We start from the raw sequence: 22,530 nt of genomic DNA on the forward strand, positions 1-22,530 counted from the left end.
TTTTTCATTGAGATAACCAAAGAGAAAGATAACCCTCTATTGGGGGTTGGAGAGAACTTCTTTTCTAAATCTTAAAAAAAATTGAGAAGAAATTGGTTTAAAAATAATCCAGCAGATAATTATTCAGAATATCAGGCACAAAATCAAAGGCCATTCTTTCTGCCAAGTTAATTTTTTTTTAAAAAATCCAACTTGGTTTTAGTTCTCTTAAATGTTTTTTAGTTTTGCTTTTCAGATTAACAAATATGAACAACTGTGTAGATAAGATTAACTTACAAATGTTATAGAACCCAGTATTGGTATAATATGACCACGGCATATAAACATCTGGGTCAGTCAATCAAGATGTTTTATACCCAGGGAAACTCCCATATTCCTTTTCTCAACTTAATTTATTCCTGGCCGGGAGTACCCTTTCCTCTCCCTTAGATAATAGTGGTGCCTTTAAAGGATATGGAGCAAAAAAATAAATAAATACATAAAGGATATGGAGCAGTTTAATCGTTCATTGCTTTCTAGTGAGCTTCCTGTCACAGAAAGTTTCTGGCAAGATGTTTTTGCATTCAGATCCAAACCACTATCTCTGACAAAACTGAGCCAAGAACTTGACCATCACCCCCCAAAGAAGTTAATGCTCCTCAACCCTAACCCTCAAGTCTCAGAGTTGCCAACCTCTGTGTGTGAGGTTTTTCTCCGGGGGCTCTGACCTTGGGCCTGTGTCTCTGCCCACGGCGACTCTCCCGGGCACTTTGGCCTGTTCCACGCTCAGCTGGCCGCTTATGACTTCCTGACAATGTGAAGAAACCTTGGCCCCTTGGCTACAAGCTGAGTCCAGCAAAGTTAGACAGTTACCAGGTACAGAATTTGTTTCTCGATTTGATTTATCCTAACGTAAGTCTGGCTCTTCACCATTTCAGTCTGGCACTGTCATCGCTGCAGCTGCCTCCGTCCCAGAGAGTTAAGTCTGTCCTCAGATAAATGTCTCCAGCGCCTCTCGGTACCTTCCGGAACTACTGTGTCCTGTCAGGTTTTTCTTGATGACTCTTGCCAAGCTTATTAAGTAAAACAGTTACTGACTGGCTATGACAGTGGCTCTAACCTCTTTGTGCATGCAGCCTTATTAAATCCTCTGCACAGTCCTGGGGTATAGGGCCTGTTGTTCCCATTTATAGATGGGAACACTGAGGCGCAAAGAACTGAAAAAATATGTTGGCGTTCACCCAGCTGGTACATGGGAGAGCTGGATCCCAGTCATGTGTCCCACATAGTGGCTGTCCAGGCAGACCACAACTCCATCACATTCTGTGTTCCCCCCATCTGGGACCCCTTTTCCTCCACTTAGGGATGCCTGTCAATCAATACCAAATATTTGTCCAGCTTCACACTCCTATACCCATCTTTATTTATTTATTTATTGTTAAATCTTCATTGTTGAAAGTATTACGTGTCCCTTTTTTTTTTTTTATCCCATTGACCTCTAGTCAACCCCTTGGCCCCCCATCCCTACCCCAGGCTTCTAGACCCATCTTCAGACTTACCATATTTTTCTATACAAGAAAACGTAAAAGTTTGTATAGGAATTTTTACTTCATATTAATGTTTTGAGTGGAAATTATTATTTTAAATCTAATCACTCATACTTGCTTTGAGAGCATAAACTTCAAAATGTGAAGTTCATCAGCTTTCATTCAACTCATTGTGTCCTTCTTTCGGGTACCCCACACTCCACAACAAAAATGTAATACTCAGGAATACCTTGATTCCTAAAGATATTTTGTCTCTATCGCCTTTTCTATGTCTGGAGTCCCAAGTGGATTTGTTAGGGTGGCTGGTGCTGGGCCTCCATAATCAGAAATGTGAGAAGATAGCTCCCTCCCTCCTGGACCCTGTCGTAGCCTTGTGCGTTGATGATGGGAAGGATCAGACGGACTACAGCCTTAACTTCTCCCCGCTCCTACCCCCTCCCAAAAAACACACACACAAAGGAAGTCAAGCTGAATGAATATCTGAATATCTACATGTGAAGACAGGAGAAATATTACCCTTTAATATGAAACAATATAGGGTAGGGAAAGTGTGGGAACCCTCTGCGATTTGTCTGAAAGCTTCTACTAATCACCTGTGTGTGGTTCTTAGTAAACGGAACTTCTGGGCCTTGTTTTCCTTACCAGTAACCTGTGAAATGTGAGCTTTGGTCTCTTTGTTTATGTACTACATATCCTCCTCCTTTCGAAAAAGAAACAAAACGCTCTGAAGAAGCTTTTGAAAATAATAGAATAAAAAGGCTAATATCATGCAAGAAAGGCTAGAGTGATACGAGAAAGAACTCCTAAGCAAACGGAAACTGATGCCATTGATTCCAAATTGGTGAGGGCTACCTGGTAGCCTAGACAGGGCTTAATCACAAGGAACAACAACAGCCTGTAATTATTGGAATCGAGAGTCTAGGTCAGTGGTTGGCAAACTCGTTAGTCAACAGAGCGGCAAACAGTTTGCAGTTTGCCAACCACTGGCCTAGACAAAAAGAGAACAGATGGGTTATATTGTTCTCATCATCTGAAACGAAAAAGTGCAGAAATGAGAGAAAAGAAAAAGGAAGGAGAGAAAGAAGGCAAGAAGCAGCAGCATACTAGATCATCAGAAAATCCAAGCTAAACTCTGGGAGGAAATTTTCTGTGTGTCCTTGTGTCCCTCAAGAGAGGTTTGGTTTGTGGTTTTGTTTTGTTTTTTTAATTAAATTTATTGGGCTGACATTGGTAATGGGATCATACAGGTTTCAAGTGTACATTTCTGTGATACATACATATATTGCAAGAGAAGTTTTGAAGACAAAAACATTTGCAGAAACATGTCTCCTTCCGGCCGTATTTTATATTGACCTTCCATGAAAGAACATACTTAAAAGGCAGAGCTCTCTGGAGGTATGCATGCAGAGCTCAGATAATCTAGTCCAGGTGTGTTGCTCCCTGGCCATCTTACTTGACACAGGGATAAAACTCAGAAAATCTAAGGAATGAATGCCTGGTATGACCTGTCGCATTTTTGAATACCAGTTGCCTCAGCCAAGCTTTTGACAAGCATGACATGTTACAGACAATTGAAAATTGAGATTTCTGGCAAGTCCTTGTACGTAGAAGAGTAATTCAGGTTTGTGAAAGTAATTCTCCCTTTTACCACCTCATCTATTTACCAGTAAAGAAGACTGCTACATTTTATTATTTTGGTGACCCAGAGTGAGGAAAGAAGGAAGGAAGTTTCATTTTGTACCACATAGAATACTACCATGTTGGATTATCTTTTTACAACAAACACGGATTGCTAAAATAACAAACATTAAACCAGGACCTTGGGAGAGGGTAAGAAGAGCAGGAAAGGGGCGGGGGGGGGGGGGGGGGGGATGAAGGTAAAATACAGGTGCGTGCATATAAATTTGAAAAGTTTTGTTTAAAGAAAAAATAAAGTTAAACACATAAAGTCCTGGTACAGTCCTGTCACTTAGACATTGTTCCATAAATGTTTGTTGAATGACTTGTAGAGCACAGAAGAGAGGACTCGGTGGCAGCAGTCTGAGATGATGTTGCCAATGGGTCATCTCGACCAGGAAACAAATGTCCTATGGCTTCCTTAGAACATTTTATTGTTGGGATGCTAACGCCAGGACGACCAGCCCCAAAATGCATCCTCCTGATTCCTAAGTAGATTCCTAAATGGGTTTATCTGTCAACTAGAATTATATGTCAGAGGCAGGCTGCCAAAAATGAGTCTTCTGGTCCAAAAAGGATCTCTTCCTCCCGTCATCAGTCAGCCAGTATTTTTGTTTGCTTCTTGGTACCTCTTGAAATATCATTCATTTGTTCACGCAGTCTCCCATCCGAAAGTGTCTCTTGAGTGCCTACTATGTGTCAGGCACTGTTCTAGGGTCTGGAGATGCTGCTATGGAAAAATGGACAAAATTTTCTATCCACAAGGATTATATTCTAGTAGAGTGGGGACAGATGATAAGTAAAATGCATGGCATGGTAAGTGTTAGGGAGAAAATAGAACAGGGAAGAGGAATGGGGAGTGTTGGGGAAAGGTGGCTGTTGTAGCTGGAAGGGTGGTAAGCAGAATCTTCACTGAGACACTCATATTTGAGTAAAGACAGGAAAGGGTTGAGGGAGGGAGCTATCTGGATATCTGAGGGAAGAGCAGTCCAGGCAGAGGGAACAGTACGTGCAAATGCCCTGTGGAGATGGGGGTGGGATGGCGCCATGATTGGCACATTCAAGGAATAGCAAGGTCCAAGAGGCTGGGAAAGAGAGGGCTGTGGGGAGGGGAGAAATAGGAGGTGAGGTCAGACTACCTGATCTATAGAGTTTCATAGACCATTGTAAGGAATTTTCTGTTTTAACCAGATTACATGGGAAATCATTGGAAGGTTTTGATCAAATTGTTTGTATTCTTTTCTGACTTGTTCTTTCACTCAGCCTTGTTTTTGGAAATTCATCCATGTTAATATGTATAGCTCTGATTGATTCATTTTCGTTGCTCTGTATCATTCTATTGAGAACTCTGTACCTTTCTACCACTGAAAGACAGTTAAGTTACTTCTGTTTTTTTTGTTGGTTTTTTTTTTTTTTTGTCATCATGTAGACATGTCTCTTTCTATTTGCATTTGTGGGGAGTGGGGGATATATCCTATTCACCTCAGTGTCATACTGAAATGATTTGAGGAGAAGTTAAAAGTTAGGGTTCTACATCATCCTGTTTCTCCTGTGAACAGCTGAAGTTTATGCCGTCCATGGGCCCATCCTATGCAATTCAGTCTTCTTTATTTATTTATTTATTTATTTATTTATTTACAATATGGTACTTTTACTCTTAGAAATAGCAAAATACCCATTGACCCTGAAAATACCTGGTGGTAAAATGTGTCCTCTGAAGGAGATCATACACAATTTTTATAATTAAATTATATATTCCATATATTCACTCAAAACTTTGAACCTTCCCTTGTATATTTTTAATTTTTCAGTTACAGTATTTCAATATTGTTTTGTGCTATCCCTTCATAAAGAAGGAACGTGAGGCTCCTGAAATCTGTTGAGATAGGCAGGTTAGCCCCGCGGGTGGTTCCTGGCCCCTGCACCCTGCGAACAAATCGTGTGGCTGGCCATCTGAAATTGTGTTAGCACATAGCAGAGTGGCCAGTAGAGCATGCCTTCTCCTCGGTGAGAGTCTGAGGGCTTAGACAGGATGGTGGCTTTGAAGTGAGGTTCTGAGGAAACCTAGGGAATAGTCCTTAAAGAGACCCTGCCCCACTTCCCACCCAGGCGCTCTTCACCCAGAGCAGCTGCTTACTCACTGTTGATCTAGGCATCCCATAAAGTCTTGGGGTCCCAGAATTTGAAACCATTTGACTAAGTGACCTGTAAAGAGCTTAACAACTTTAAAGTGCAGCTCTCTCGTTCTCTCTTTCTCTCTCTCTCTTTCTCTCTCTCTCTCTCTCTCTCTCCCCCTATCCCTCTCTCCCTCTCACACACACACACACACACACACACACACACACACACACACACACAAAATGTAAAGTATTTTAATGTTTACTTTTGTGTTATTAAGTGTTTTCATTTAAAAGGCCAAATTTAATTTCACAATTACAAACTTACAAACCATTGTTTTTAAATGTAAGGCACCATTGAACCATTTACAAGGGAAGACTAACCTTCCCTAGGAAAATTAAAGATAAGAATGAGACACCCTGGTAGGCTAAGAAGTAAGGAAATACTCAAATATGATGATGGAGATATGTCAGAAGGATCCAGGAGCCACTTGGAGACTATTTCAACTTCATTGTGATATTCATAAATTACAATATGGTAAAAAAAAAATAAATAAATAAAAAATAAATAAAAAAAATCTCAATCTATGAGTCTAGGAATATTTTTTAAAATAAGCATATATACATATATAAATGAGAAAGGAAAGCTTGTTCTTACCAACAAATGCAACTAACATTGTGGTGAAAATATAAATCACCATTTGGCAGCCATCATAGAGGTAGGTAGTTGATCCAGGTGGGCATCATCAATAGAATTCAGGTGGACAGAGGGTTGATGAAGAGCAAGACTTTGGTGCAATTTCAGAAATATTTCCCCACAAAATAATAATTAATTATCAGGGGCCCCTGGTGATTTTTATGGTGCAGAAACCTGGCAGAAATATCAAGAGTCACATGATCAAGTGGTGTGAAGCGCTGACATCCTGTGCCCTCTGATGCACTCAGCCAAGCACAGCTTTGTCCTGGGACATTCCTGCCCAAGCAGCATGAGCTCAATCTGATGATGAGGAAATATCCGACAGACCCAGGTGAGGACCCTCCTGCAGAATGTGAGACCTGGCATCTTTGAAACTGCGGAGGCATGAAAGACAGGAACCATGAGGAACTATTCCAGATTGGAGAAGACTGAGAAGACCTGGGAACGAAATGCAGCGGCTGGTTCCCCAGGCCAGCAGCATCTGGGAGCTTGCTGGGAATGCAGAGACTTCCACCAGCACGCACCCTTCAGACCTGCGGAATCAGAAGCTGCATTTTAGCAAAATCCCAATGACGCCTGTGCACATTTAAGCAAATTTAAAAGAATGGCCAGGGCCCTGGATGAGCAGTTTCAAGCTCTATCAGATTCACTGTAGAACTTTGTAAAAGGACAAATGTCTACCTCCTTTCCCAGATCTGCTGAATGAGATGCTCCCTGGTGAAGTCTACAAGTCGGTATTTTAAGAAACTCTCACGGGTGGTTCTGATATCAAGCCACATTTAGGAACCCCTGGGCTCTCAATAGTATTGTCATACGTATAAGTGACCGAAGCGGAGTTCCTTCCATGTGGGCCTCTAAACACAGATTGGGCAGTCAAGCTAATCATCACCACGACACCTACCCCGAGAGCCAAGACATGACCCCAAACTAGACTCCACTGCAGAAGTGGAATGTAAATAAATATCGCCGGTTCACATTTCAGGAGTTTTCCAGAAGAGGGAAGTGGATTTGAAAACTACTTTTTAAAAGATTGTTTGTACAAACATCATACTCTTTCCAGTCCTTGTTTGGCAGAGAGTTTAATCAGATTTAAAATGGTGAGTGTTCTTTGTACGGTTGTGTGTTTCTTTTCTTCCAGGGCATGTTATACAAGACATCTGGGTTTTATCATTAAAATACTAAAACATGTCCAGCATTTTTAGGAAATCTGGGCCTGAGTTTATATACTACAGGTGTTAGATATATTTGATAAAGAGGCTATTCATTTTAAGTTAAAAGGAAAAAATATGCAAACAATTTCATTTGTTTCATTTGTTTCAATTTCAAATATTTCAGAAAAATATTTGACTGAAACATTTAAGATTTTTTAAAAAATATATATATGTTTTTATTGGTTTCAGAGAAGAATAGAAAGGCAGAGAGAAACATCAATGATGAGAGATAATCATTGATCAGCTGCCTCCCACATACCCCTCCTGGGAATGGAGCCCACAACCTGGGCATGTGAATCAAACTGTGACCTTCTGGTCCATTGCTCGATGCTCAACCACTGAGCCACACTGGCCAGACTAAAACAGTAAAGTTTTTTACTGTGTTTTCCAGCACTTAAAAAATTAGGAGAAAATAGAAAGAAGTACTTTTTTCAACCCCACATAAAAATTTCTGGCTTTCAGATATTCTTTGTTTTACATTATACACTCAACTTTCATAAACTCTTAGCAAAATTTGCTTTTACTCTTTTGTTAGCATCTGTCACTTTATCAGTAGTAGCTCATGGACATAGAAAGCATCTTTCTTTACTAATTTATTACCTGCCACAGGACATAAAATAATAGAATTTAAGGAGTGAGTCTGAGTATAGTGTAGGCTTATTCTATGCACCAGTCTGATACATGCTGCTCTCCAGTCCCCCATGGATCAGGGAGGCAAGGGAAGGGGTTGTGCAGTGGAAAAAATGAGGGAAACATGGAGAAGCATTAATGAAAAATTGGAATTTCTCAGTTCAAAGAAATGCCACATTAAATGTAGGTGCCTTGCCAAATCAAATGCCATATCTGAAAATCATTGAATACATGCTCATTAATACTAGTAAAATTGGCTAACTTTTCCACTGAGCTTATATGCACATTAAGCACGTTTGCCTCTTTCCTTGGATTCTACAATTGTATAAAGTAGGTGTTGCTGATAGACCTGGTTTAACTAGAAGGAGTAGAAGAGAAGCTAAGTAGTTGGCCCTGTATCACACAGTTAGTGAGTGTTAGAGCTGAGCCTCGAACCCCCACCTCTGGCTTCAAACACGGGCTGCCCCCCACCGCATATAGAAAATAGTATTTGTCCAGTCTACACCCCAAAAACAGGATCTTGTTTAGTTTTGGTTTCGTTTGGGGGGGTTGGGGATATGTTTTCCTTTCTAAAACCTGAATGGTGTTTTTACTTTTCCATCTCTGCCATCCACACCCTAAGAACGTAAATATTTCTCTAAAGAGCTTTCTTGAGCTGGATACAAAACATGTCTTCGCACCTCTAGACTGAAAACTCACCCTCTTGCTAAGGGAGAAGTGAGGCTTGTGTTTGGCCCTCACCTCCTCTTGCCATAGCTCCGATTAACTTTTAAATGACTGCCCCCCCCCCCCGACCCCAAGCAGGTCTGTCACTTTTACAGGAACTATAAACACGCCCTCAAAAACTGACAACAACCCTGGCCGGTTTGGCTCAGTGGATAGAGCGTCGGCCTGCGGACTGGAGGGTCCCGGGTTCAATTCCGGTCAAGGGCATGTACCTTGGTTGCGGGCACATCCCCAGTGGGGAGTGTGAAGGAGGCAGCTGATCAATGATTCTCTCTCATCAATGTTTCTAACTCTCTATCCCTCTCCCTTCCTCTCTGTAAAAAATCAATAAAATATATATTAAAAAAAAAAAAAAAAACTGACAACAGCCACAGACGCCTTGATCGGACTGGTCCTGAGGAAAATGAGCCGGCTTTAACTTCAGCCCCTTCAGCAAGTTCACTCCAACGTCCTGCCGACCAAGGGGCCCATCTCCAATAGATCTCTTCTCACTTCGGCCTCCCCGCGTCTCAAGTTTTGAATTTCTGCAGCTTCTATCCTTTGGTTTGTGCCCACAGAGTTATTAATCAGGGTCCCCACCACCAATGAGCAGCCACGCTCTCCCTCCTGGGACAGATCCTGGCAGGAATTTTCTCAGGGTTGGGGGGTGGGGGGAACCTCTTCCTGCCAGGCCCCTCTCCTCACGGAAGCAGAGGATGTTTCCTGCTTCTTCCTTTGACATCTCCTTTTATCCCTAATGAAAACAAATAGCAACCGTACCAATTTTTGTTATTTCTTGCCCGTTTTCCTTCCTGCCTCCCTTCTGGAATTATTGCCCCAAATCTGCATTCTCCTGGGCCCTTCCCTTCCCATAGCCCCTTCCGAAAGGCACAGCTGGAGCCCCCTCTTGAGTGAAGTTCAAGCCTCAGTATATCTGAAGCTGCAGGCAGGTCTGAGGCCCGTGAGGGCTGTGACAGCAGGCCATGTCCTGGGCACTCTAGTTTCCATTGCCCTGACTTCTCCCTTCGGTTCCTCCGGTTTGCCCATCTAGAACCCACTGTCCCATCTCTTAGGCTGCCCAAGCTAGTGTCTTTAGCAATTCCTGCAGCTCCTAGCTCTCCTCGCCATCATTCAGGTTAGCTCCTGCTAGGCATGCACCATATTCAAACACATGAACCTGCCCCTGAGGACCCACTGATGGAGGGAGTAAGTAAGGGGTAGCAATGCATCAAATCCTCTTCGTGCGATAACAGAAGCACGGCAGACTGTGACTGTAGGATATCCTGGGGTCAGAGGACCTGGGGTCTAGCCCTGGCACTGCCCCTACTAGCCTGGTGACCTTGAGCAAGTCACCTAACCTCTCTGGTTCCTGGATTTCTTCATCTAGAGAATAATGGAAGCAAGCCAAATTGCCTTTAAGGTTCTTTCATTTATTAGCTGTCACACTATGTAGTGGAACCAAATGACTAAAAGATTGTCTATTGGGCTCTTTCCTTGTAACAGCTCTGGCTATGAAATAACAGTTATGCACATGCCCTAATCTCCTCATTTTTTATAATAAGAAAATTTTTCTTGTGTCTTGGTTTTAGAATTCCTCCAATGCTACATTGATGCTGAATTTCCAGCACCAGTTATAAAGTGATATGCTGCCATTTCTACCTCCCAAAGTCCACTCACACCATACAGTTTCTGGAGATGAAGGGCTGTGTTATCCGGTTGGGCAGATGCAGGGAAAGGGGTCCAGAGTTGCCAATGGAGATGAGTCTCTGCCTATGTTTGCTCCAGGCTATCAGGGCATGGAGAGACCTGGTGCCAACAGTCCAGAGTCTTTCTAGATGTTAGTGTTCCTTTGGGGGAAAATTACATGGTCAAAAGAGAATGGAAAGCTCTGACTATTATTTGCTCCTTCTTGGCAATTTACCACGCACACGTTAGCATATTTAAAGCTCCAAGAGATCCTGCCAGTGTAGAAATCTTAATTTATCCCAGCATTCCCCAAACTAATGTGGTCCCAGATACTTCCTTTACAAAATACTTCACAGCTGGTAGAACATGTCCTCAGAACACAGTTTGGGCAACAAAACATGGGTCTTCAGAGCAGAGAGGGGTAACGACAGCAGCTGGAATATCTATTTAGCACCTACTGTATGCAAAACATATGGAAATAATTCAAAATTGGCAGATCAAGTTTCTGGCAGCCAAGATTTCAAAATCTAACGCTGCAGAGGGATGGGCACACATGAATAAACATGACAGTCAACAGACAAGACAAATGAAGTGTTAAGTAATACAGTTTGGAGGTGCCCAGGCCACGAGGCAGTTGTTGGATTTCCCGAATTGAATTTCCATGCTCTCAGCTGTCAGCCTCAAGTTCTTGCTTTGCTACACCAGGGCACTTACCATTCAGCCAGTTCGATGATGTCATTGAAGGGCACTTGATTATTTTTACAAATAAGGTAGTTGGTGAGGCATACCAAGTCATTTTATCCTATGCTGGACTTCCTAGAATTTTTGTCTTACGTGTACAACAAGGTTGGTTTTTATTCAGAATTAGGATCTATTCTTTCACCAGAAAGGATGGCTTCCTTTTCACAGAATGAGAAAGATATTGAAATGGCCAGCATCACACACTGCTGTTCAGTCCCACTCTGAATCAAAGTGACTGCAGTTCCCTGTACCTGATGCTTTTTGGAGCCTTGAGCAGCTGCCCAGTTGGAGGCTGTGTGTGACTCACTGTTATTTCTCCAAGCATTTCATCTCCCCGAGGCCATATCCATGTGCCCCGTGTCCTCAGAGAGTCTCCCAGGACCCTCCTCCTTCTCTCCTGTGTCCCACCCCTCCCTGCCAGCTTTCTTTAGACTTCCTATGGATACACGCTTTTTTTTTTTTCTGAATATATATTTTGTCCCTTTCCACCTCCTCCTGCCTCTCCTTTCTGGCATCTTTAAAGGAAATGAAACCTCCTTTTTTCTGAGGGTTGAATCCTTGGGAAATCCTCTCAGCTAACAGAAACGAGAAGCTGGCACTGTGATTCAAAGGCCAACCTTGTTTCCACAGAGACTACCTCTTGAAGAAGCTGCTTATTATGTTTTTCAAAGTTTATTATTTATCTTTTTTATTTTTCTACACAAGTTTTATTGTAAGAGAAAAGTTTGTTGGCAGCGGCTTATCATCTTCATCTTCCAATTCATGGCCTCCAATCTTGGTTTTATATTAATAGCACCAGCCAGGCGTGACAACTAACAGTTTAAGCTCTCATCTTCATAATCTAAAAAAATAAAGTAAAAGTGCTAAGCCTGTATGTAGCAGCAGCTCAGATGAGCGAGGCGCCATGTTAGCTCACAAGCCTGGCTCTGGGAGGGTGTTCAAGTCCTCCTTCGGTCCCGTTCCAAGTCCCAGGAGAAGGGGAGATCCATGCAGTTGGATTTCAGCTCCATTTCCAGGGGGACTCGAGGGGCTGCTTTTGTCGGCTGGCTAAGCCAATGTAATGTCTTTACCTACCAGCTGGATTCCAGTTTACCACACCTGTCGTGTTTACTAGTGCCCAGTATGGGGCATGATGCATAATAGATGCTCAGTGTTCCTTAGAGGAAGGAGGGTCGTCAGATACATCAGGGCTTTTTATCTTTTTCATTTGCACGTTAATAACAATTGTACTCCATTGTGATAAAATCTGAGGGGTAGGAGAGGAGTATAATCTAAGATTTATGTAGGGCTTCTCCAGAAACCACCTTTTGGTATCTCCCTTTCCCCCTCTATGTCCCTCCTAAACAAAGAGTTGTTGGTGGAACCACGCCAAACTAGACAGAGAGTTCAAGAGACTCTTCTGCCACCTACTTCACGTCAAGGACGACGTGTGTGCAATGTGCTGGCCGCTGCATGCTCAGTACTGAGGCTTCCGCATGAGTAAGTCATGGCCTCTATCATCAAGGAGCTTACAGTTGGGAGAGATTTGTGTAGGACAAGGTACTAGAAATATACCTAAACATATATATACTAGAAGCCTGGCTGGTGGGCCGATCAGGTTTCCCGTCTCCCAGCCTCCTAGCCTCCTTCCCTCACTCCCTCAGCGCCCTGCTGCTGCTGGCCATCTGCCATGTTCCGTGCTGCCCCCTGATGGTCAGCACACGCCATAGCGAGCGATAGAACTCCCATTCTCCCTGTCAAACTCCTGAGGGGACACTTTGCATATTGACCTTTTATATATATAAAAGATGTGTGTGTGTCTGTGTGTGTGTGTGTGTGTGTGTGTGTGTGTGTGTGTGTATTATATATGTATATATGCGTGCATATGACATTTTGTTATTTAAATAGGAAACAAATGTTACTTTATTTCTAATGTGGGGTCAGGTGACCCTTCAGATAGCAGAAAATATATGTCACCCTTTTATTAGGAAAGGTTTGTGCTCAGGCCACAGACCCCCGCTTAAGACAATCACAGATTCCTCCTGAGCCAGCCTTGGACTTCTCCCTTCCTGGCAGTTAGGACCTGGGATCTAGAGATTCCTTTCTTCTGGATTTCTGTGTTTTGACTCCTGGAATTACGCTCTCTCCAACGCAGGTACCAATGTTAATGGAAGTAGCAGCAGCACCAGCAGTCGCATTAGTAATCATTTATTGAGCCCTTAACTAGACAGGAAGCATCATGGTGAGATCCTCAGATACAATCTTCAATGTCATCCTCACAGTAATTTTATGAGATAAATATTATTGTTCCAATTGTACTGAAAACGGAATTGAGGCTGACAGTTAGGTGACTTCCTCAGGGACCTGCACAAGAAGACAGTAGACCTGAGAGTTAAACGCAGGTCCATTCACCTGAGTGGCTGTGTTCTCCACCGCTATGCTGGACTGGGCTGCCTCCCCACTACCCCTGCTTCTCCTTCTTAGTTCCAAGTCTCAGGCACAGTTGAGAGATGGAGATTCACATTATAGGTAAAAAATGATGCTTGAATAAGACTCGGGTAAAAAAGGGGGGGGGGGAGATACTGAACTCATTAAAAGGATCTTCTTCTATGAAAAGTTCTGCTCAGCATATTCAAGACACATTTTGGCAGAAAGTCATTTATCTTCTTTCTCTGGACCTGGGAACAACAGTAGGAAATGTTTGGGCCTCTTCCCAAATATAATCCCTGACCATTTGGAGGCTGAGAACCCTCTCTGCCCGCGGCCTCCTGGGACTCCGGTGGCCTGCCTGTCGGTCAGAGGCACTGAGCATCCCCACGGTGGACATGTGGGAAAGATGGTCTCTGTCCTTGAGAACATAAGGTCTGGTTGGGGAAACAGCAGGCCCATGTGAAAGAGTCAGGCACACAAATATAACAAAAATAAACCCATGCAATGTGGAAAATCCAAGCGTAGACGTAACTATGAACTCAAGGTCCAACAGTAAATCAGAGAGGAACAGGAAGAAGTTGAATGTGAAGTGCTAGGTCATCAGAAAAGCCTTCCTAGAAGAGGTCACATCCACTTATTTGCCAACTCTGATTCAACATTTATGTGGTGGCACTGACGTCTGCCTTTTGGGAACATGGTGCTGACTGTGCAGGGAGGCTGGGGTCAAAGCTATATTGGGGGCACTGGCCTAGGTGGGAAGTCAGAGCAGGCCTCCATGAGAAAATAATACTTTCATCAGATTCCTGAAGGCAGCCCTGCCCCTGACCTCAGTCAGAAACTCAGGAAAAAGTACAAGGAGGCCCCAGCCTGAGGCCTGCCCACCTTCTCTTCCCATCCTAGCAGGTGTGCCATGTGTGGGCACCTCAGGCCTCCAGTTCAAACTCTGTCCACATGCCACTCCCCTCTGCTCCTTGGCCAGCCTTCAGGCTAGAGTCTGATCTATCCTCAGGAGACTGATCCAGATCAAAGGCCCACAATGGGCTTGGGCCCTTTGCATGGCATTCAGGAGTCCTGACACCTGGGTCTACAAAGGTAAATGATCTGAAAGTGGGTGCACAGCCGGTAGCAGACATGTTCCCTCCACCGCACTAGCTTCTCACTCTATGGAGAGGGGCACAGCTACTTCAGCCAGTATAGGGCTCAGGGCAGGGATCCTGACTGCAGGGTCTAGGACAGGGGTCTTCAAACTATGGCCCGCGGGCCACATGCAGCCCGCAGAGGAGTCTGATCCGGCCCGCCAGGTTTTTTGGGCGGTGAGAGCAGCCGAGGTGTTACAGTAGGAATTAGTAGTTCATATAGTCCGGCCCTCCAGCTCTCTGAGGGACCGTGATCTGGCCCCCACTTTAAAAAGTTTGAGGACCCCTGGTCTAGGACATTCCTGCCTGAGGATAAGTAGATGTTAGTTAAATTGGCAGGGGGCGGGGGAGTGTAGGAGGGTAAGCCTTCTTCTGGAAGGAAGGACCAGTAGGAGATCCCTGAGATGGAAAACGTCCTTGGTCACCTTCCTAAAAGCAGGGTGTGAGAGAGAGCCGGGGTGAGGTTGGAGAATGGACAGGGGCCTGGTGGGCCAAGGTAAGGACATGGTAGACCAGGAGAGGTCGTTTAGAATGGAGCAAGAACATTTCTTCCAAGCGAAGCTCATGTGATGCCAATAAGGTATTTGATGTGAGAAGAGGAGAGAAAGCAAGCTGTTCGGTTTGGCTAGGCCTGAGAGGACTGAGAAAGGCAAGAGTAGGAAGAAAGAAAACATCTGGAGAGGAGCGACTGTGGAGGAGTTGTAGGCATGTACCAAGGGACCAGAGTCATCAAGGGGAACTCCGAGCCTCTGGGAGGAACGCAAACAGAATCGGGCTGAGGCCCAGATTAGCTCTTTGTTCTGTGCTGACCACGAAAATGAGGCAAAATAATTTGCCATATTTAACACCATTCCACTCAGAGACTCCCTATGCTTGATTTGTAGTACTTTATACGTAGGTGACTTGTGTGTTTTCCTGTGTGATTTATGTCCTGGAAACTACTCTGCATTGGCAACACATCGCATTTTCCACTTAGTAAACGTGGCCACTGTTTATGCTTTGGGCAACATTTTACAGTCGTCGCCAAATCCTTGTTTCCTTATTGTGTCGTTAATTTTTTATAAACAGTAATAGCATTCCCATCGGTTAATGCCTGTGAAGTTGTGAATGCATTAGACCGCAATAAGATTGTCCTTGAAGTCTGTAAGCAGATGGTGTGTGTGTGTGTGTGTGTGTGTGTGTGTGTGTGTGTGTGTTTATAACAGTGCTTACATAATCTCAACAGCCAGGCCCTAGGGACTCACACTTGGAGATGGAACAGTTGGTTTAAATTAGGTTTCCATGTGAAATACGGTATCTCTATTTTTTTCCCTAGCATTGTGGGAAAGTATATGGAAAATCATTTGACTGATAAGAAATAAATCTGGATGCTTGATCAGGACTGAGGCACAAACCATGTGCTGGTCTCTGCTCCATGCAGCAATGCAGCAGGACTCTCCAGAGAAAGATGAGTTAACCCTTTCAAACCACTGGGCTAATGGATCACCACAATAGTCTGAAAGAACCACGACTTTCCAGAGACATGATTTGATATCAGTCTCAGCAACAATAAAAAGGAGCTAAAGCTACAGAAACATATAGTCAAAGCCTTCAAAAACTGATGCGTTGGATGTCCTTGAGGAAACATTTTAACTTCTATGATTTAATTTTTATTTGTAAGGAGACAGGTTTGCATTTCTAGCTCAAAGAGTCAATGATCTTATGATTCTAAGTGTTGTTGTTTTTTTCCATAGTCAACATTTTTATTCTAACTCAGAAAGCTCTCCTTTGTCTTCTCTGTCTTTTCAAATCTCCCTCCCTCATTTTTAATGCTCAGGACAAATTATACTTATTTAAGAATCATATCATTTTTCTCGCTTCTGTGGTAGCATATCCCTCCATCCTATGTTCATTTCCATAACCACAGTTGGGATGATACAGTCCAGGGTTCAGGCTCTAGCACAAGGCTACAGAGCTTTAAGCAGATTAACTTGGGTGTAGTAAGAATAGCAGCAGCAGCCTCAGTAGGAAGAGAGCTTGGAAGAAGAAGCGAACTCGGTGGCAGCAGCAGCATCAGGACAATCCCATGGAGATGAGGAGATGAAGCATTTATCATAAGGAGCAGCATTGCTTCAGTCCTTTGGCTTCCAGCAGAGACTACTGCCATTAGTGGTACCCATTGGCCAACTCGGAGAGTTCTTGATCCCACTGATACTGTCTGGGAAGGGAAAGATATTCAGAGCAGTTAGGAGGACAATGCTCACCTTCAGTGTACCAATCCATAAATTCTTTTTTTTTTTAATTTTTTAATTGATTAAGGTATCACGTATTTGTCCTCAACCCCCCATTCCAATCCCCCACCCTTCCCCACTCATGCTCCCACCCCCTGTTGTCCTTGACCACTGGTTAGGCTCATATGTATACACATAAGCTCTTGGTTGATCTCTCCCTTTTATCCCCACCCTCCCTTTGAGGTCCAACAGTCTGACCCATGGCTCCTTAACTCTGGGTCTGTTCTTGTTCATCAATCTATGTTGTTCAACATTTCCCCTAGATGAGTGAGATCATGCCCTACTAGAAATATACTTATAAGAATCAAAAATGAGACAAGCAGTAATTGTTATGCTGAAAGGCATATGAGTCAGTCTGTAGTGGATTTCTTTCTAGGCCAACAGTTCGTTTGAGACCCAATTTCAATGACAAACAGTTCGTTCCTTATGTGTACATGTCAGCAATGATATTTCAGTTCTGGATGGTGGACAAATGGTGGTAATGCAGATCCAACCCTCTCTGGTTTGGTCCTGGGCATTCTTCAGCGACACACAGCTGCTGTCTGCTAGTATGGCAAGGCGTCGTCAGTGTCTTCCATCTCTGGACTGCTTCTCTTCTGTCTTCATGATTGGAGTAGTCCTGTCAATTCCTCTCTGTTGCCAAAATCTACATGGTCTCGGAGTTCATAAATTATTTAAAGTGTCTACTATTATATTATTCTGTTATTCATAACTTCTTGATTGTTCTGCCTCCAGTTAATGAACGTGGAATCACGGCATGCATCATCACCAGCATGCCCAAACTGCCTTTGTGTAACTCTGCTACCCTCTCAAGCTCTTTCTTGCTTTATTTTACTACATATTTACTTCTTCTTTTCTTTTTCTTTTTTCTTTCTTTATTGATTAAGGTATTATTCTAAGTGTTTGCTGGGGATTTCCCACAGCAGGATAGGACAAAAATCATGCTATAGGAAGAATTGGACAGAAGCACCAAAGATACTCAGTCTTTATCAGCAAAATAATTTTGTTTTCTAGAGAGCCAGGTTTTCACAAAGGTGACTTTTAATTGGGTAACTGGGTGAAGGTACAAGGCTTGGAAATGGTGAGCAAGGGCTTACTTAGCAGCAGGGAAGGGGTTGGCTCTCAGGGAAGGGGTTGGCTCTGCAAATCCTAGAGGGAGATCCTGTGTGCTTCAAGCAGCCCTGAGAGATTGGAATAAATGGTTATCTTTCCCCCAGGAGAATCTGAATTCCTTGCAGGGTGAATAGGACCAGAGCTTATCCTAGGGGTCTGATGCCTGATGCCTAATCTGCTCTCCTGATGTTGCATGAGGACCCAGAGAAGTCCAGACAGGCAGAGAGCAGAGGAGCGTGCTCAGAGCCCACTGGACTGGGCCGGGAGGAGGCAGGTTATCACTGCAGTGCTCCTGGCTGGTACAGGAGTATGACCCTGTATGACAACTTCATGCTGCTATGATTTCTCTATATGTTCCTGAGTAGGGAATAGAAAAAGGCGTTCAGCATCAATCTCTTCTGTTCTGTTTTGTTCTTCAGCCATTTTTTTTTTTTTTTTTTTTTTGTATTCTCCTCGATATCTTCTTTTATTCCAGTTCTGTCCTCTTACTGAGGGCTTAGCCGGACCTAACCAATGCCACGTGGGAACTGTCATCCTTCATCAGATGAAAGAGCACCAGACTGGGAGTCCTAGTTTTGACACCAACAAGAATTGTGACCTCAGAAAGTCACTTCTCCCATGAGCCATAGATTCCTGACCTGGAAAATGGGGTTGGGCTGCCCTCTGTGGTTGCTGCCAGCAACAAATGCCATTCATTCCTATCACTTTATGGCCGTGCATACTTTCCTATCATTGTTCAGGAGTGCACACAGAACTCTTTCCTGATGTTGTCGTGAGTCACCATCAACTCTGTTCAGGCCTCACTCTCACTCAGGCCAGGGAAGCGAGTGGCCCCCAAGTTTCAACATTGTTATTGAACCAAGTGCAACTAATGGTCCATGTGGAGTTAAGATCCGATCTTCTATTTGCTAAACACTGAGCTAATCAGCCCAGACATTAGCCAGGATGAAGAAAGCAACTTAAGTGAATGCTAGTTTCCAAGCACCAAAGTATAAGTAGAAGAAAAATAATCTTAGAGACTGAGGAGAGGATTTTGAGGCTGCATATCATAAAGGGGGTCTTAGTACTAGGTTATTCTTGAATATCATACTCCAATTGTGTAGAAATGTCAAATCACATTAAAATAAATGTAAGCCCAGAGCTAGAGAACATTAGCGTTTGTGTATACACATTAGTCATTTAGTAAGTGAGTAATTTGTGTCACCTCTGGGGCATACACCTAAGTTCATATTCAGGCTTTGCCACCTCTTGGTTGGGGACTTTGGGTAAGTCTCTTAGGCCTTCTGTCCCTCAGTTTTCTCTTCTATGAAGTGAGGATAATAGTGGTCTCTGATTCTTAAGATTGTTGGGAGAGAAAAATGAGTTATGTAAAGTGCTTAGTATAATTCCTGGTACATCATAAGTGCTATATAGGTAGTTGCTCTTCTCATTTTTGTTTAGTCATTTGGGGATCATAATAGATAATGCATTTGTAAAAGACAGCTCAAAAATGTAGTTTTCCACTTGATGTTATGTATTTTACTACTGATAAGTATCTTTCATTGATGGGCTAAGTGCACTGATTGCATTTAATCTTGCTGTCCATTGGTCAAATATATTTAAATCGTTATCCTTTGGCCTTATTTTTGTATAGTTTCATGGAATTATATAGATCAAGAGGAAATTTATGAATTGCCTTTCAGCCTCCTTATTTTTATTTTTATTTTTTTGTTCGTCATCACCCGAGGATATTTTCTCCATTCATTTTTAGAGAGAGTGGAAATGGGGGTGGGGGAGGGGAGAGGAAGAGATAGAGACATCAGTATGAGAGAAATGCATCAACCAGTTGCCTCCTGCGCCTGACTAGACTGGGTTAAAACCTGCAACCCAGGTACATGACCTTGATCTAGAATCCAACTTGGGATCCTTCCATATGCAGGCTGGTGCTCTAACCACTTAGCAGCACCATCCAGGACCAGCCTACTGATTTTCAAAATGAAGATAAAGACCACAGAGAGATTGCATGACTTTCCCATTGCAAGCCGTGATGGAGAGTCAGTGACAGTGTCACCTTAGTCTCTTGGTTGGATCCTTCATTACCTAATATTAAGAGTATTAGGAAAACAGTTCTTTTTTGGGGGGGGGGGGGGGGGGGGAATGTTATCACGCTTCCAGGACATAGTTTCAGCCAGTGCCCCTCTCTGCACTTTCCAGGTGAGCTCCTGGGTGACGTGGCTGATCCTCACAGCCGGCTCCATGGAGGAGAAGCGGGAAGTCTTCTCATATTTGGTGCATGTGGCCAAATGCTGCTGGAACATGGGCAACTACAACACCGTCATGGAGTTCTTGGCCGGCCTCAGGTATGTGCAGTGGGGAATACGGCTCTCCGGGCACAGTTTCCTCTTACTGGCTGAATGGCACTGAATTAACTGCCCTGGTAACCACATTTACCCAAATTAGAGAGAGTAGAAGGGAGGGGAAAAGTGGACAGGAGAGAGAGAGAGAGAGAGACAGAGAGAGAGAGAGAGACAGAGAGAGGTGAGAGACCCACAGTAATTGGTTGCCTCCCACACTTACTCTAACCAGGGTGGGGAACCTGCAATCCACATATGTGCCTGTGACTGGAATGGAACCTGTGACCCTTCGGATTTCAGGACGACCCTCTAACCACTTAGCAATGTTGTCCAGGACTCAACCGTATTATTATTTTTTTAATATGTTTTATTGATTTTTTATAGAAAGAAAAGGAGAGGGATAGAGAGCTAGAAACATCAATGAGAGAGAAACATAGACCAGCTGCTTTCTGCACACCCCCTACCGGGCATGTGCCCGCAATCAATGTACATGCCCTTGACCAGAATCGAACCTGGGACCTTTCAGTCCTCAGACTGACGCTCTATCCACTGAGCCAAACCAGTTTCGGCTCAACTGTATTATTAATGTTTTGTTTTTTAAATCGAGACGTTGATACATGGGTATTTGTCATATTATATTTCTTTATTCTTTCAAATACCTTATATGTTACATAATGAATTTTCAATCCAGTCTGATGTAAATCAAAATTGCAACCTCTCAGTTAATTTAAAGCTTTGCCCTTTTCCCACATTTTGCAGCCCAACCAGTCTCAGAAAGTGCAGTAGGATGAAAAGGAATGGTTTATCTTTTCTCCCCCTCCCTCCAACTCAGGGCCCTACAGGAAAAGTGGACAGGAGAGCAGGAAGGAAGCAGGATAGAGGAAGGAGGGATCTTATTGGACCAGAACAGCTATCATCTGGCCTTGGTATTGCTGAATGTGGTGATTTAGGGGCGTTTTCTAGTTATTCCCCGCAAGTCCCCCATATCCCATAGCACCATTGCCTGGCAAGAGGTGGTGCACCCTCAGTCCCCAGGGTCCAGCTCCAAGGCCCTGCCCTCCCAGACGTTCCTCTGGAGTCACCTCATTTGGCAGGCGGACCTTTTAAGATACTGCAGGGCCAACCGCCTGGCACAGTGTCCACTCTCGGCTCACAGGAAACACTTCCAGACTTTGCAAATGCATGGCACACCCACTCGAACCTTCTCCCTCACATGGCAGCCTCTCCTGTCAGGCTTTCCCAGGCAAGAGTCACACACCAGTCTGTGTGACCCACAAACTACCCAGGACACGGGTCCACCTCTCCAAAGAGTCCACTGGAAGCCCCCAAACTTCGAGCGATGTCCCCTTTCCCCGTAACACTGACAGTATTCCCTCCCCGGCCAACCAGATGCAGTCGTGGCCGGTGGTGGCTACAAGACCACTGGGGTGCAGAGCAGTTTCAGAGACTATCTGGAGCCTCTCCTTCGCAGCAATTTCAAAATAGTAAAGTCCCATTAAACATCCTTTTATACAAATAATACTTCAAGGCAATGCCCCTCATGATGGGCCAGTGGCTTAATGTCAAAGCTGGAGTCAGTAAAAGCAAAGAGGCGGAAGCAGGCCTCGCATGCACCCGGGGGTCACGTTGAAAGGATCAAGAGGAGTGGATGACACGTTTTCTGCAGGCAGCCCTCCATCAGCACTCATACAAACACTGTCCCCCCAGAGGTCTCCCCGGGCATCGCTGCTGGGAAAGCTCCCGCCTAAGCTCAGTGCCCACCTTCCAAACTAACGCCTTCCGCATGGGTTTTCGTTTGTATCGGTCCTGTTTCATTTTGTGCTTCATTTTATAAAAGCAATATTAGACATCGTTTGGGGAAGTAAGTGGAGATGTGAATCCTAAATAAATATTGAAACAGAGAGAAAAAGAATGGCTCTATATAGACTTTAGGCTGTGTACTGTAAACCATATTATTTCCCCTTTGGTCTGAAAAAAAAAGGTGTCATTTACTTGCAAATAGGTCAAGAAAAGTTTTAAAAATGTGGCAGTTCATGGACCAGTCCGACCTGGAGACCATGAGGAGCCTGAAGGACGCCATGGCTCAGCACGAGTCCTCCTGCGAGTACAGGAAGGTGGTGACGCGGGCGCTGCACATCCCGGGCTGCAGGGTGGTCCCGTTCTGCGGCGTGTTCCTGAAGGAGCTCTGCGAGGTGCTGGACGGCGCCTCCGGCCTCGTGAAGCTCTGCCCCAGATACAACTCCCAGGAGGAGACGCTGGAGGTGAGTGAGGCCTTCCAG

General features: G+C 44.0%; 1 protein-coding gene across 3 annotated transcripts in view; it reads left to right on the plus strand.

Annotated features, from left to right (window-relative positions):
* The window catches only part of PLCE1 (phospholipase C epsilon 1), a 268,999-nt gene that overhangs the window by 169,558 nt on the left and 76,911 nt on the right, over positions 1 to 22,530 (plus strand). For all 3 annotated transcript variants that reach the window (XM_084903476.1, XM_084903478.1, XM_084903477.1), the window contains 2 exons: positions 20,112 to 20,257; positions 22,254 to 22,512. In XM_084903476.1, the coding sequence (XP_084759602.1) occupies positions 20,112 to 20,257; positions 22,254 to 22,512 (405 nt within the window). The remainder of the gene's footprint in view (positions 1 to 20,111; positions 20,258 to 22,253; positions 22,513 to 22,530) is intronic.

Source organism: Pipistrellus hanaki (assembly GCF_964339955.1).
Source record: "Pipistrellus hanaki genome assembly, chromosome: 14".
Classification (NCBI taxonomy): domain Eukaryota; kingdom Metazoa; phylum Chordata; class Mammalia; order Chiroptera; family Vespertilionidae; genus Pipistrellus; species Pipistrellus hanaki.